Here is a 13,610-nt window from a genome sequence, read left to right as displayed (position 1 = left end):
ATCAGGGTGGAGCCCAGAGTCTTTAATGCCTGCAGTCAGCCATTCTGAGAATTGGGGGTTCCAAGTACGGAGGCAGAACTGGGCCCTGGCACAGCCTGCCCAGCGGGCCCACCTCTGTGGATGTCATAGGCCCAGACTCGGTCCAGGCCCTCACCTACCACAGCCACAGGCTGCCAGGTGGGGAGGGGGAAGCGCCCAGACACCACGCGGGCTCCTGCAGGCAACTCTGCCTGCAGCTTGTCCTCCAGCAATGGGAGCTGTGGGAGAGAGGGGAGGGTGGCGTGGGCCAGGGGGACATGGCTCCCCCTAGCAGCTCCTCCAGGTCCAGTGCCTACACTGGGGATGGCCTGGGCGTCCCATGAAGTCAGCAAACCCCAGACCTACCACACTAGGAGCCAGGAACACAGACACATTATGGCAGTCCCTCAGGCTCACCTGCAGGAAGAGGAAGTCACCCCAGCTGGGAAAGAGGTTTGCTGGGCATGGAGTCACCACAGCTTCCAAGGCCCAGCCCCAGCCTGCCAGGTGGTAAGAGGCACCCGGCGCTGTCAGCAGAGCGGCCATGCCAGAACTGGAAGCATGGAGATCAGGCGTGGGGTCTGAGGGGATCCAGGGCTCCCTAGGTTACCTTCCAGAGGTCCTCACGGTGGTAGCGGACACTGCCAGCACAGCCTGCCCTCCAGGCACGCAGCCGCGCCAGTCCCACCAGCCAGGGGTTCAGCTCGTAGCCCACAGCGGGGCGGAGGCCGCACCTGTGGGCAGCCAGCACCTGTGGGCCCAGAGAGTCAGGACCAAGAGACGCGGAGGCGCGCTCACAGAAAAGGTTATAGCAAAGATGTCCCCAACACACACAGTCCTTACAATCCTGCCGTCCCCAGAGCCCAGGTCCACTGTCTTCCCAGGACGGCCTCGCAGCAACGACAACACGTGCTCCACCTGCCTGGCACTCGCGCCGACATACGGCACCTGGACGCGGAAGACGGGGCTGTGAGGGTGGGGCCCGCCTCCCAGGCCTCCTCTCTGGGCGAGGGCTGTCAGGTCCCACTTGAAGCGAGCTCCACCCCACAGCCCCGCCGGCCCGGCGCAGCAGCACCCTCCGCCTCACACCTACGCTCAGCAACCCGCCCCAGCCCAGCCCACCCGGCCGGCGCTGGCCCGCCGCACCCCGGCCCCGCACCTGCAGGCGCAGCGGCACGCGGCGGAAGCCGGGCTGCAGCAGCAGCGCCCACACGGCGTAGACGGCCAGGCCCGAGCCCGCCGCCACCTGCAGCAGCTCCAACGGGCCCGGCCGCCGCTCGCGCAGCTCCGTCAGCGCCTCGGCCGGGTCGTCCTGCTCCATGGCTGCGGGGCACTGGCTTAGGGGCGTCCCGCCGCAGGGACCCTCCCCGGCTCAGGCCCAAGATCCTCACGCGCCAGCCCGGGCCAGAGACCGCCCCTCCCCGCCGCCCTCGGCCTGCACCGCGCAGCTCCTTCCAGCTCCGCGCCTGCCCGACCCGGGTCGCCGACGCCGGAAGGGGCGGGGCGATGGCTGCTCCAAGACGCCGGAAGCGGCCGGTCCGTTCGCGTCCCGTTTCCCCCGGGTCCCGGGCCCGTGTCGCGGGTTCCGGGGCGCCCCTCAGGGGTTCTGGCCACACAGCACGCCGCGCGTAGCGCGCGTCCCCCAGTCGCGGACTGTTGCTGCAGACTCCAGTGCCGCGCGTCCCAGAGCGGGGGCCGCCCGCGGGAGGCAGTGCCGGGCCCCGGGGACTGGCGGCGGAGGCCCGTGCGGCCTGGGAAGGGCTCGCGCGGCTGAGGCGGCGACCAGCACACCCCGATCGCCCGCCGAGCCCAGGAGCAGTCTCGGGGGGCCCGGGCCCTCCCACGGCTGAAGGCAAAGAGCCCGGGTGCGCGGGAAACGCCGGGTTCTGCAGGGGCGGGGGCGGGGGGTTGGTCTCGGCTGAGGGGCCGGCGAGGGGGTTGACAAGGAGAATTCAGCAGAACGGAGAAGACAGATGGCTGTCTCAGCGCGACGGGAGGGGAGGCGAATACGAGGGGCTGGACCCTCTGGCAACTGGCCCAGCCATGGGGGTGGGAGGAAGAGCCCCAGGAACTGGGGAGACCACCTCCCTTCTCCAGGAAGCATCACACACACAAAGAAAGATGGAGCTCCCAGAAGTGCCCTGGCAGAACTTGGGAACGGGAGAGGGAACTGGCAGGACAGAGCCAGGACCCCCTCCTGAGGCCAGAAGGCCTTGAGTGGTAGAAACTTGTCTGCACACAGGCTCCTCCTCTATCCATGGCCCGTCAGTAGGCCCAGCGGGGACGGACGCTGCTTCAGGCAACGTGGACCTGCCGGATACCACTGTCCGCAACCCCCCCTCCCAAGTGCAGACTGCTTCACACTGGGGCCCCGCTGCCACCAGCGTGGAAGACAGGTATCCTTGTGCCCTGCTCCCGAGACCTGAGTACTGAAGAGGAGGAGGGCTGCTCCCACCTCCAACCAAGAATCTCCTGCCTCCTTCCTGGCTCCCACTGCCCCTCCCCAGAAAGGGAGGACGTGCACTGGGCTTACACAGCATCCCATTCTTGCCTCTTTAGTTCCTCAAATTATTCCTGGTGCCTGGCACAGCACCTGACACCTAGAAGAAACTCAATAAAAGCTGGTCAAGTGAATGACAGCGCCTACCCAGACTCCCCCATGAGCACATTCACAAGTCCTTCACTTTCACACCTGCATCTGCCCCTCACCTTTGGGCACCGGTGCACACCTCTGTAAGTACACGCACCCAGCGGTGCCCCAAAGGCATCTGCTCCCATAGCCCCAGCCCACATGCTCACCCACACCTTTCTCTTTGGCTACTTCCTGGAGAGCAGGCATGAAGCTCCTGGCCCAAGCATTTCTGGTGCCTCCCAGAGCACCCTGGGGCTCCTTTGGTCCTGTTGCCACACCCACTCCTGCTCTTTCTGCTCCTCCTGAACTGGTTGCAAAGCTAACACTTAATCTGGAGGAGGATGTGTGCATCAGAGGTGCTTCATCGGAGGCACTTCCTGGGGCAGGTGGGTAGAGGCCAGTGTCCAGCCGAGGGCCCACCCCAAGGCAGCTGCCCTACATTTTTATGACAGATGGTCCCAGAGACAATCCACAGTGACCACTGGGTGTGGCCGTAGGCCTCTCTCCAAAGAAGAGGAGAGCTGGCCAGACCATCATGCCAAGAGCCAAGGGTAAGGCACCCCTCAGGTCCCGAGGGGAAGCTCTCCTTGGCCAGGGCCTTTGCAGACAGAGAGGAGGAGGGGGCAGGAGAGCACACTCCACTCCTTCTTCTCTGGTCTTTACTGAGATACTCCCTGTTGGTGGGGGAGGGAAACAAGTATACAAGGGTCTGGTCGAGGAGAGAGGTCCATGGGAGATCCAAATGTGGGGTCATCAGCATGTTGGTGGTATTTAAAGGCAGGAGGCTGGCCTCACTCAGGATGTACTCGGAGGGGAGGTCTGGGGCCTGAGCCCCGAGCAATCTGGGGTTGCCAGTCTGAGTCTGGGGGAGCAAGAGGCTCCGCAAGGAGCCTTAAGAACAGCAGAGGTGGGAGGAACCCAGGGGCGCTTGCCCTCCAGGGTGGCTGTACTCCCCCTCACAGTTCTCAGCAGTCCCCGCAGCCACGGCCCGTCTGAGTGAAGAAGTATGTCCCCCCAGCACTGTAGCCTTAGACAGTCTGTCCCATGGGAACTCCAGAGCAGCCACTGGGCGTGGCCACACGAGGCACCTACACCAGCTGAGCCTGGCAGCAGGCGCCCTGAGGAACCTTGCTCCCTTCCTGCCGGCAGGATGGCAGGGCTGCTTCTCCAGTGAGGACTGTAAGGAAAGTTGTTTCTGGGGCTCAGCCCAGGAATCTCCCCAGATATGAGCTATGGGACTGGGTCAGCAGAGCCAGCTCGTTCCAGCTTCCGAAGTCCCCCATGCACAGCCTCCCACCCCCTTCTCTTCCCCCCACCCCCTGCCTGGCACTGGGGCCTTTCAGCCTCAGGGCCTTCAGCATGGTCCAGAGCGTGTGGTCCAAGGCAACGACAATTAGGCCACTGGGGAGAGGTGGTGGAAACGGTCCTTAAGAGACCCCATTGTGTACCCCCCACCCACTGGAAATGGGCAACAAATAGGACCCCTGCAGGAGAGACCCCACAGCTGTGGGGGGAACACATCGGAGGGGCCTGGGGACAGAAGCCCATTCTTCCCCATGGGTGGGGTGGGGCCAGGGTGACCGCTGGGCTTGCGGCACACCACTTGGGGAAGTCGGCAGGTTGCCAAACCGCAGCCCTTTCCCTCAGGGTGGGAAGTGGGGTTGCCTGCCTGCCCACCTGAGACCTTGGGGGTTATGGCCCCTTTTCATTCCCACTCTGGTGGTAGAAGCACCTGGCATTGGGGCAGCAGACCAAGGGTCACATGAGAGGGGGTTCCTGCATGCACCCCCAGCAGCAGCCCCTCGCCCGGGCATGGGCTGTGTGGCCGCGGTCTTGGGCTCTCTGAAGTGGGAGCTGTGTGTCCCGAGGCTGTGGGAGGACAGAATGGAGTGAGGCGGCCGGGGCTGGGGACCATATGCACACTGGCTCATCCATTCAGCGCTCTTATTGGTCATCGCTGTTACCTCAAAAGCAGGTGACGCTGTAATGCCGTCTGCAGGCCACCCCCCACCCTCCCCAGCACCCTGCTCCCAGGCCTGTCAGTCCAGCACCACCTCGCAGGGGTGCAGGTGGTCAGCGTGGGCAGCCGCGTAGGCACGGCTGAATTCCTGGAGGCGGGGAGCACAGCCCAGCCAGGCCTCACCAAAGCGGTTCCAGCCCATGAAGAGGAAGGTGCCAGGGCCAGGGCGCACGCCACAGTGCAGTGGGGTGCGAATGGAGGCCTGCCCCTGGCCCCCAGGGCCCCCCACCCAGAAAACCGGCAGCGTCTGGCGGAGGACACGTGCAGCTGCCACGGTGATGACAGACTCCTGTAGCTCTGCGTTGTGGGCAACTCCGAGGATGGTTCCGTAGATCACTGTGGGGACACGTGTTGGCCAGTGACCTCAGGGGAAGACAGGCCCCTGGCTCCTCCCCACCACCCGCCCCGCAGCGGGGCACTCACCAAAGTCACTGGTGCACACGGCCAGGAGGAGCTCGGCATCACTGCAGGGTCTGCAGGCAGCTGACATGCAGGGCAGGTCAGGAGTGGAGCCCTGAGCCCTCCCCCAGCTGGACACTCCTGTGTCCAGGGCAAGGGCAAGCTCCCAGATCCCCCTCAGGGCCTGATGGCACCTGTGGTCTCAGATAACTTGTGTGCACACTCTGAAGACACCCTGCACTTGTAACACTAAAGGTTTGTGCGTGTGTGATGCACACACAGCCATGGGCCAGCACGCAGGCACAGGGCCCACAGGCCTGGAGCTGCAGGGCCAGGTGCCCGCCCGTCTCCCATGCAGTACCAGCAGGCAGTAACTCCCTGTCTCCCAGAGCTGCTTCCTGGGGCCCAAAGACACCAGCCCAGCCCATGGGGCAGGAGGTTATGATGGGTTTGGGGGTCAGGGGACAGAGCAGACACCCCCGCCATCCCCGGTGGGGTCAGGCTCCGACCTCCAGGAGAGCAAAGAGCTGGGCCTGGTGCCCTGCGGGGAGGCGGGGCTGCGTCTCCATGGTGACAGGCTCACAGTGGACTTCTGTTATACTGGGCTAGGGGAGGGGAGGGAGGTCACCGCCGGGTCAGGGAGCCCTGGACAGCTATGGCCGTCATCCCCTCCCCCAGCCCTTCAGGACCGTGTGGCCCTGCCTGGTCTCACCTTCCAGGATTCTGCCCCCCGCCCCTCCCCACCTGCCCTGCCTGTGACAGGCCGCCTCCGTTTCTCCCCCGGTGCGACGGGGAGGACAGTCAGGTCTCCACCCAGACCCGCACTCACCATCCGCTCCAAGGCTGCGGGCCTGCGGGGGCAGCTCCGGACGCCCGTCCTCCCGCAGCTGGAAGCGGAAGGAGGCCAAGCGGCGGCTGAGGTCGGGATGCGGGGTGGCCTGCAGGAAGAGGGCCCGGCGCTCGCGAGGACCCCAGCGCGCGCACCGGGCCCCGGCCGGGCCCTGGCCCTCGGCCAGCAGCAACTCTAGCCCGCCGCCCGTCCGCTCCACGAAGACTTGGGCGCCTGCGAAGGGCCGCGTCGGCCGCAGGCAGACGATGCCGGGCTGCGCGCTGGGCTCAGAGCCGCCCAGGGTGAGGCGCAGCGCCCCGGCCGGGTACAGCCACTCGATCTTGCCGTCCGCACAGGCCAGGGCGAGCTGTCCCACGCTGCCGGGCTCCTGGGTCAGGCCGCTGTGGACGGACAGGCGGCTCTGAGACGGGCGGCCGGCGTCCCCACCCGGTCAGCCCGTTCCCCCTGCACCCCGTCCCCGCAAGCACCAAGAGCCGCGTCCACTTGGTGGAGAACGAAATTGAGGCCCGGGGTTCAGAGTCTGGGAGACGAAGGTGGCAAAGGCAAGGGTTCGGCGCCGGGACGGAGCGCCCGAAAGGGCGGGCGACACATCTCCCAGCCCCCGCCTAAGAGGCTCACACAGCTCCGAGGGGTCGGCCCGTGGGGGCTTCCAGTGGGGCTCGTACCTGCCCCTCCAGCTGCAGCGGTCCTCCGAGTAGCCGGCGCGAGCGGCCGCGGCCAAGAGGCAGAAGCAAAGTGTGCAGAGCAGCGCAGAGGTCGGCATGGCGCGGGGGACGCGCGGGGGCGCGGCGGGAGCAGCCGGGGCCTTGGCCCCGGCCCCCGCACAGCCCCGACCGCCCGCGCCGCCGGCCACGCACCGGGTCGGAGCCGGGAGCGGCTTAGGCAGTGGGCGGGCCGGACAGCCAATCGCGCCGCGGGCCCCGAACTTTCCACCAATTGCAGCGGCGCTCTCGGGGTGGGCGGTTCGCCAGGGGCCCGGGAGGCGCCGGGGAGGGGGCTCCGCGGACTGGGAGTTCTGCGTCACCTCCTCAAGGTCCCCCTACTCCCCGCCCGCCTTCAGCCTCGCCCTGCACGCCGTCCTGCTCGGCCCCTGTCCTCCAGGCCTTCGGCGGCAGTGATGCCCACTGGAACATCTGGGGTAGGGGGGCTTCATCTGGGGGGCTCTCTCTAAGAGTGGTTCCTGGGCCTGCGTCCCCCACCTCTCCCCAGCCTGGCCCTGGTGACTCCCCACATGCCAGGTGGGTAACCCCAGGATGCGGGCTCAGGCTCGGTGAAGCAGCAGGAGCAAGAACAGCCCTAGCCCCCGGAGTCAGGCCCTGGTAGGTCGGGCCAAGCTAGAGCCGGGCCCACTCTTTTAGAGGAAACTCGCAGCCAGTGTCACTGTGGAGGCCAGGGCAGGAGGAGAGGCGGCGTGGTGATCAGCTGGGGATTGCAGAGACGGCCAGACAAAAGGGAGGGGCAGACAACCACGCCTGACGGTGTGGACCCAGCAGACAGGCCCCAAAGAGCCTGGTGAAAAGCCGGGGTCGGATTACAGAGGCCTTAGGCCCAAACCCAGGACTGCAGCCTCAGTACTGGACCGCTTGGGGTCCCTGAGAGCTTTGGCTGACAAAGACCCTCTGCCGTCTCTGGGTGTAAGGTCCCCCCGGCCCAGCCTCCTGCTGCCCTGGGCCAGAAGTCCACCCTGACAGATGAGGCAGACGGCGCCAATGGGAAGGCGGCATTGGAGCTGCTGCCAGACCGAGCAGACCACCGCCTCTTCTCTGGCCCCACAGCCCTTCCAGGTCAATGAAAAGCCAGGCACACACAGGGCTCAAGGGCTCAGTTGCCCCTGGCTCTAGGCAAGGCGGGTGGGAAAGTGAAAGTGTTAGTCGCTCATGTCCGGCTCTTTGTGACCCCATGGACTGTAGCCCACAAGGCTCCTCTGTCCATGGGATTCTCCAGGCAAGAATACTGGAATGGATTGCCACACCCTCCTCCAGGGAAGCTTCTCGACCCAGGGATGGAACCCAAGTCTCTTATGTCTCCTGAACTGGCAGGTGGTGGGTTCTTTACCACTAGCACCACCTGGGAAGCCTCTCAGTCACAAAATATGAGTCTACTCACATGAAGTACCTAAAACAGTCAAATTCATAGTGGAAAAGTAGAATGGAGGTTGCTTGGGGCAAGGCAATGGGGGATTGGTGCTTAATGGGGACAGGGTGTTCATCTGGGAGGAACAGAGTGTTCTGGGGGTGATGGTGGTGACAGGGGTTTGACACACACACTCGACACCCCAGTGCACTTGGAAATGGTGAAGATGCTAAGCTTTATATGTATTTTACCCAACTACGAATTTAGAAAGGGGCGCACAGGGCAAAAAAGATTTTCATGACCCAGATAACCATGATGGTGTGATCACTGACCTAGAGCCAGACATCCTGGAATGTGAAGTCAAGTGGGCATTAAGAAGCATCACTACGAACAAAGCTAGTGGAAGTGATGGAATTCCAGTTGAGCTATTTCAAATCCTAAAAGATGATGCTGTGAAAGTGCTGCACTCAATATCCCAGCAAGTTTGGAAAACTCAGCAGTGGCCACAGGACTGGAAAAGGTCAGTTTTCATTCCAGTCCCAAAGAAGGGCAATGCCAAAGAATACTCAAACTACCGCACAATTGCACTCATCTCACACGCTAGTAAAGTAGTGCTCAAAATTCTCCAAGCCAGGCTTCAGCAAAACGTAACTATGAACTTCCAGATGTTCAGACTGGATTTAGAAAAGGCAGAAGAACCAGAGATCAAATTGCCAGCATTCATTGACTATGTCAAAGCCTTTGACTGTGTGGATCACAACAAACTGGAAAATTCTTAAAGAGATGGGAACACCAGACAATCTTACTTGCCTCCTGAGAAATCTGTATGCAGGTCAAGAAACAACAGAACTGGACATGGAACAACAGACTGGTTCCAAATTGGGAAAGGAGCATGTCAAGGCTGTATATTGTCACCCTGCTTATTTAACTTATATGCAGAGTACATCATGGGAAATGCCAGGCTGGATGAAGCACAAGGTGGAATCAAGATTGCTGGGAGAAATATCAATAATCTCAGATACACAGATGATACCACCCTTATGGCAGAAACTGAAGAAGAAATAAAGAGTCTCTTGGTGAAAGTGAAAGAGGAGAGTGAAAAAGTTGGCTTAAAGCTCAACATTCAAAAAACTAAGATCATGGCATCCGGTCCCATCACTTCATGGCAAATAGATGGGGAAACAATGGAAACAGTGACAGACTTTATTTTCTTGGGCTTCAAAATCACTGTAGATGGTGACTGCAGCCATGAAATTAAATGACGCTTGCTCCTTGGAAAAAAAGCTCCTTGGAATTAAAAAGCGGACATATTACTTTGCCATCAAAGGTCCGTCTAGTCAAGGCTATGGTTTTTCCAGTAGTCATGCATGGATGTGAGAGTTGGACTATAAAGAAAGCTGAGCGCAGAAGAATTGATGCTTTTGAACTGTAGTGTTGAAGACTCTTGAGAGTCCCTTGGACTGCAAGCGGATCCAACCAGTCCATCCTAAAGGAGATCAGTCCTGAATATTCACTGGAAGGGCTGATGCTGAAGCTGAAACTCCAATACTTTGGCCATCTGATGCGAAAAGCTGACTCCTTGGAAAAGACCCTGATGTTGGGAAAGATTGAGGGCAGGAGGAGAAGGGGACGACAGAGGATGAGATGGTTGGATGGCATCACCAAGTCGATGGACATGAGTTTGAATAAACTCTGGGAGTTGGTGATGGACAGGGAAGCCTGGTGTGCTGCAGTCCATGGGGTCGCAGAGAGTCGGACAGGACTGAGCGACTGAACTGAGCTGAGCAGAGGGTGTGGCACTGAGCACATAGAAGGCAAAGAAGTCTCCAGTGGGAGGAAGGGAGCAGGAATCCCGGTCGGTTGCCTTTGCTGAGACCTAGGTCCAGTTCTGGAGGGACTCCCAGGGCCCTGGACCGCCCTTGCCCAGGCTGGTGAAGCTGACAGCGGGCTTCAGGCGCCCTCCGGTGTCAGTGTGGGGAGTTGCTTCAGACCCTCCTTCCGCCGGCTGGGGGCCCTGGCTCCCCACCCTCCCCGTCGGCCCCCTCCCACCCCCTGAGAATGGGACAGTGTCCCTGGGTTCCTGGGAGGGGTTCCTAAAGAGTGAGCTGGTCTGGCAAGGCCCGGCCCTGAGGTGGCCCCCGGTAGCAGGCTTCCCCTTCCTTCTGCCTAGCTGGGTCTCCAAGGGCTGGGTGGTGGCACTGTCACCTGTGCAAGAAGGCCCCGCAGGCTGCCTTTGCTCACAGCTCCTGGCCCTGCAGCCTGTGAGGGGTGCTTCTCTGAAGCGCCCAGTGCGGTTAGCCATCAGAGGTCTGCTGCCCACATCAAGAAGCCCAGAAGGCTGTGGGTGCAGAAGAAGACGTGCTCGGTAAATACCCAGAGAGTGAGTGTGTGGACGGACGAATGACACCCCAAATCTCAGGTAACTCCCCCAACGCTGTGTTCCATTGGAGGCTTTTGCATGTCCCCCTAGCTCCAGACCCTGCAGTGCCCTGACCCTCCAAAATGGGCCTTTCTCCACTTCCCACTCAAAGCCCAGGTCCTGGCTGGGGCCGAGCAGATGGTGGAACCAGGAGCAGTCTCAGGTGGGCCATGCCCTCTGGCAAGGGGCAGCCACGCAGGGTGCAGGGCACAGGTGAGGAGCACACAAGATCGGGGTGGGGCTGGGCCGTCCAGGGCCTATGGGAGCCACACCAAGCCTACGCAGAGTCAGTGGGCATGGACGGATAGGAACAATGCCCCAGGTCTGGTTGGTGCCCAGGGCAAACCAGGAACAGGAAGCTGGCCAGTGGGAGGCAGGAACTGGCTTCAAGGGGTCGGCTAGCCAAGCTCCTGAGGAAATGGTGGGAAATCCCAGAGGGGTCAAGTTCCCCCAGCTGCCGAGACGTCTCATTTGGGCTCCCATTTCAGCAAAATTGAGAGGGAGAGACGTGGGCTGAGCAGAGGCCAGCTGAGCCTGTGGGCACCCAGACCCCCGCAGCCAGGACCCCCTGAAGGTGTGCTCCAGCTGACCTGGGGCAGGGTGCCGTCACCCTTGGAGGGGCTGGGGGCTGGAGACACCAAGATGGTTCCCACAACCGAGAGCCACGTGGTGCCAGGAAGCTGCCACCCAGTGGCACACTCCAGGGGTGCCCACCATCAACACTGGCCTGGAAGGCTCCTGGCCAGCCTGACCTAGGGAGACCCAGGGTGCTGGAGGGACCAGCCCTCCCAGAGACCCCATCAGGGAGACAGTCACATCTATCAGCTCTCGCGGGAAGCCTGAACAACCTCTGGTTCCCCTTCACCTGCACAGCGCCCCACCCCGTTCCCAGGTGGACTCTGGCCTGGCCCACCTATGAGCCTGTACCTTAGGAAACATGGCAATTTTCCTCCCTTGACGAGAAGTCCACTGACTCCCTCCCGCCGCCCCACATACACCTTGCATCTTCTCCAGGAGCCAAAAATGCAGCTGCAGATTGATTTGCAGCTGAGCTAAAAATAACCGCCAGGCTCCAGCCAGGGCCCGGGAAAATATCCCATTGCTAGGAGACAACGTTACTGGGAAACCGCCATTGCTAGGCAACAGGGTTGCTTGGTGACAGCTGGGCCCTGAGTCATACTCAGCCCTGGCCACTCCACCCCCCGCACCCCCTCCCCTGCCTTGGTGAGTCGGGCCTGGGTCCCAGGAGGAGGGAAGGCAGGGAGCAAAAGCTGGAGGCAGCAGAGGCCTGCACCCACCGCCTGCCGCCTCCCACAGCTGCCAGGGCCGCCCCACGCTTCGAGATTCTCACTTCCCTGGGCTCCCATTGGGCTTCAGAGTGCTGAGGACCGCCAAACACACCTGTGGCCTCCCCACGCCATGTGGTCCCCCCTGCAGGCCCTCTCAGGGGGGCCCCTTCCTCTGGGTGGGGATCAGGGGCAGTGGGGGCACAGTGTCCATCCTCCCTGCGGGTCCAGGGCAGCCTGACCTCTGGGGAGCATGGGGCTGTCCTGACCTGCACTACATGAGGATGTCCAGGGCGACCCCTTGGGCCCCAGACTCACTTTCCAAGAGGGGACCTGCTTGTCTGAGGCCCCACCCCGGGAGGGCGGACCTGAGCCCAGGTTTGTGATCCCTGAGCACACACCTCACCCCAAGGAAAGGCCGTTCCTTCCCCATGAGGAGGTCGGGCCTGCAGAGCTGTGAGGTAAGCAGCTCCGCTCCCGATGTGACTGCGGCTCCCTCTCAGGGCACAGTGCCTTTCGTCCTCACCCCCTCATGCTCCAGAACTGGAGACCCCCAGCTGCCTGGGCTAGGGAGACTCCTCTGTGCCCAGGCAACCAGATGAGGGGAGCTCCAGGTAAGGGGTGCCCCAAGTGAGTGCAGGGGTGTTTTAGGTGATGTGGTGATCAGGTGAGGGGTGTCCCAGGTGAGGGGAGCTCCAGGGGAGGGGTGCCCCAGGGGAGGGGTGCTCCAGGTGAGAGGCACTCTGGGTGAGGGAAGCTCCAGGGGAGGGGAGCCCTAGGTGATGGGAGCTCCAGGGGAGGGGAGCTCCAGGTGATGGGAGCTCTAGGGGAGGGGAGCTCCAGGGGAGGGGAGCTCCAGGGGAGGGGTGCTGCAAGTGAGGGGAGCCCCAGGTGAGGGATGCTCCAGGTGAGAGGCACTCTGGGTGAGGGAAGCTCCAGGGGAGGGGAGCCCCAGGTGAGGGGAGCTCCCGGGAGGGGAACCCCAGGTGAGGGGTGCTCCAGGTGAGGGGTGCTCCAGGTGAGGGGAGCCCCAAGTGAGGGGAGCTCCAGGGGAGGGGATCCCCAAGTGAGGGGAGCTCCAGGTGAGGGGAGCCCCAGGTGAGGGGAGCCCCAGGGGAGGGGAGCCCCAGGGGAGGGGAGCCCCAAGTGAGGGGAGCTCCAGGGGAGGGGTGCTCCAAGTGAGGGGAGCCCCAGGGGAGGGGAGTCCCAGGTGTTGGCACAGCCTGCTTTTTGCCTGGGCCCTGGCACCTGCTGAGGGGCAAGAGCCCCGCAAAGTGCAAAGTGAAGCCCTGCCTCCCAGTCAGGGCAGTGTGCACACCCCACTGCCCTCTGCCCACCAGGGCTGAGCCTACGTGGAGGTGACAGGCCGGGTCAGACAGCACTCCCCAGTCACCTCAGGTCTCACGCACCCCCACCCACCCCGCCAGGCCTCCTCCTTTGGTCAGGGTCAGCAGGACGGGGGCACAAGTCCCCACCACACACAGAGGTGTCCTCACCCCGCCAGCACCCACACAGCTGCCTGAGCGGCACCTCCCAGGCCAGCGCGGAGGGCCAGCCTGCCCCCTTCCGCTGCCCCACCTCACACCAGTCCCCCTGGGTCTGCTTCCTGTCAAAATGTTGCTGACAACAGCCGGTTTCATTTTCTATTAAGGCTCTCAGGGGGCTGCCTCTCCGCCCTGAGGCTCTTTCCCTGGTGCAAAGACCCGGCTTTGCTCTCCCCACACCTGGTCCCTCTGCTGTCTCCCAGGAGGTCCCGAGGTGGGCAGTATGAGCCTCGGTCCTCCACCCTGAGCCTGCTGGGAGGCCTGGCATCCCCAGGGGCCCAGACAGAGCCTTCCGCATCCTCCCGCCCCGCCCCGCCCCGTCCCACCCTCTCTCCAGGCCTATTCCAGAGGGAACGTGCCTCAGGACCT

The 13,610-nt window shown here is 62.8% G+C and overlaps 2 protein-coding genes and 1 long non-coding RNA gene across 4 annotated transcripts; 1 reads left to right on the top strand and 2 right to left on the bottom strand.

Moving 5' to 3' along the window:
* Window position 1: 1 nt before the first annotated feature.
* On the bottom strand, window positions 2-1,493 carry ANTKMT (adenine nucleotide translocase lysine methyltransferase). 2 transcript variants are annotated; one of them, XM_019988131.2, is made up of 5 exons: window positions 1,178-1,490; window positions 862-966; window positions 629-769; window positions 385-435; window positions 2-257 (listed from the first exon to the last, which is right to left on the bottom strand). In XM_019988131.2, exons 1-5 carry the CDS (start codon window positions 1,337-1,339, stop codon window positions 36-38), a joined length of 681 nt encoding a protein of 226 aa, XP_019843690.2. In that variant the 5' UTR covers window positions 1,340-1,490; the 3' UTR covers window positions 2-35. The 2 variants fall into 2 exon arrangements, with proteins under 2 accessions (XP_019843690.2, XP_019843691.2); XM_019988132.2 differs by lacking the exon at window positions 385-435 and having other exon boundaries at window positions 1,178-1,493.
* Window positions 1,494-1,669: 176 nt separating this feature from the next.
* LOC139179676 (uncharacterized) lies at window positions 1,670-5,391 on the top strand. The gene is made up of 2 exons (XR_011563973.1): window positions 1,670-1,883; window positions 2,261-5,391. It is a non-coding gene; the product is annotated as an uncharacterized lncRNA (long non-coding RNA).
* Window positions 4,581-6,785, bottom strand: METRN (meteorin, glial cell differentiation regulator). The gene is made up of 4 exons (XM_019988130.2): window positions 6,585-6,785; window positions 5,899-6,299; window positions 5,094-5,153; window positions 4,581-5,006 (listed from the first exon to the last, which is right to left on the bottom strand). Exons 1-4 carry the CDS (start codon window positions 6,680-6,682, stop codon window positions 4,690-4,692), a joined length of 876 nt encoding a protein of 291 aa, XP_019843689.2. The 5' UTR covers window positions 6,683-6,785; the 3' UTR covers window positions 4,581-4,689.
* Window positions 6,786-13,610: the final 6,825 nt, after the last annotated feature.

Source organism: Bos indicus, chromosome 25, assembly GCF_029378745.1.
Source record: "Bos indicus isolate NIAB-ARS_2022 breed Sahiwal x Tharparkar chromosome 25, NIAB-ARS_B.indTharparkar_mat_pri_1.0, whole genome shotgun sequence".
In the NCBI taxonomy this organism is placed as follows: Eukaryota; Metazoa; Chordata; class Mammalia; order Artiodactyla; family Bovidae; genus Bos; species Bos indicus.
Note: the sequence above shows the minus strand (reverse complement) of the source record. Positions and strands in the feature narration are given on the sequence as shown.

Excerpts from the sequence above, each read along its gene's own strand:
- ANTKMT (XM_019988131.2), bottom strand. The coding sequence starts at position 1,339 with ATGGAGCAGGACGACCCGGCCGAGGCGCTGACGGAGCTGCGCGAGCGG. Across the intron at positions 436-628 it reads ACCGTGAGGACCTCTGGAAG|GTGAGCCTGAGGGACTGCCA; the intron begins GTAACCTAGGGA and ends CTCTTCCTGCAG. Across the intron at positions 258-384 it reads TGTTCCTGGCTCCTAGTGTG|CTCCCATTGCTGGAGGACAA; the intron begins GTAGGTCTGGGG and ends TCTCTCCCACAG.
- METRN (XM_019988130.2), bottom strand. The coding sequence starts at position 6,682 with ATGCCGACCTCTGCGCTGCTCTGCACACTTTGCTTCTGCCTCTTGGCC. Across the intron at positions 5,154-5,898 it reads CCGCAGCCTTGGAGCGGATG|CTGCCTGCAGACCCTGCAGT; the intron begins GTGAGTGCGGGT and ends CCTGCATGTCAG. Across the intron at positions 5,007-5,093 it reads CGTGTGCACCAGTGACTTTG|TGATCTACGGAACCATCCTC; the intron begins GTGAGTGCCCCG and ends GTGTCCCCACAG.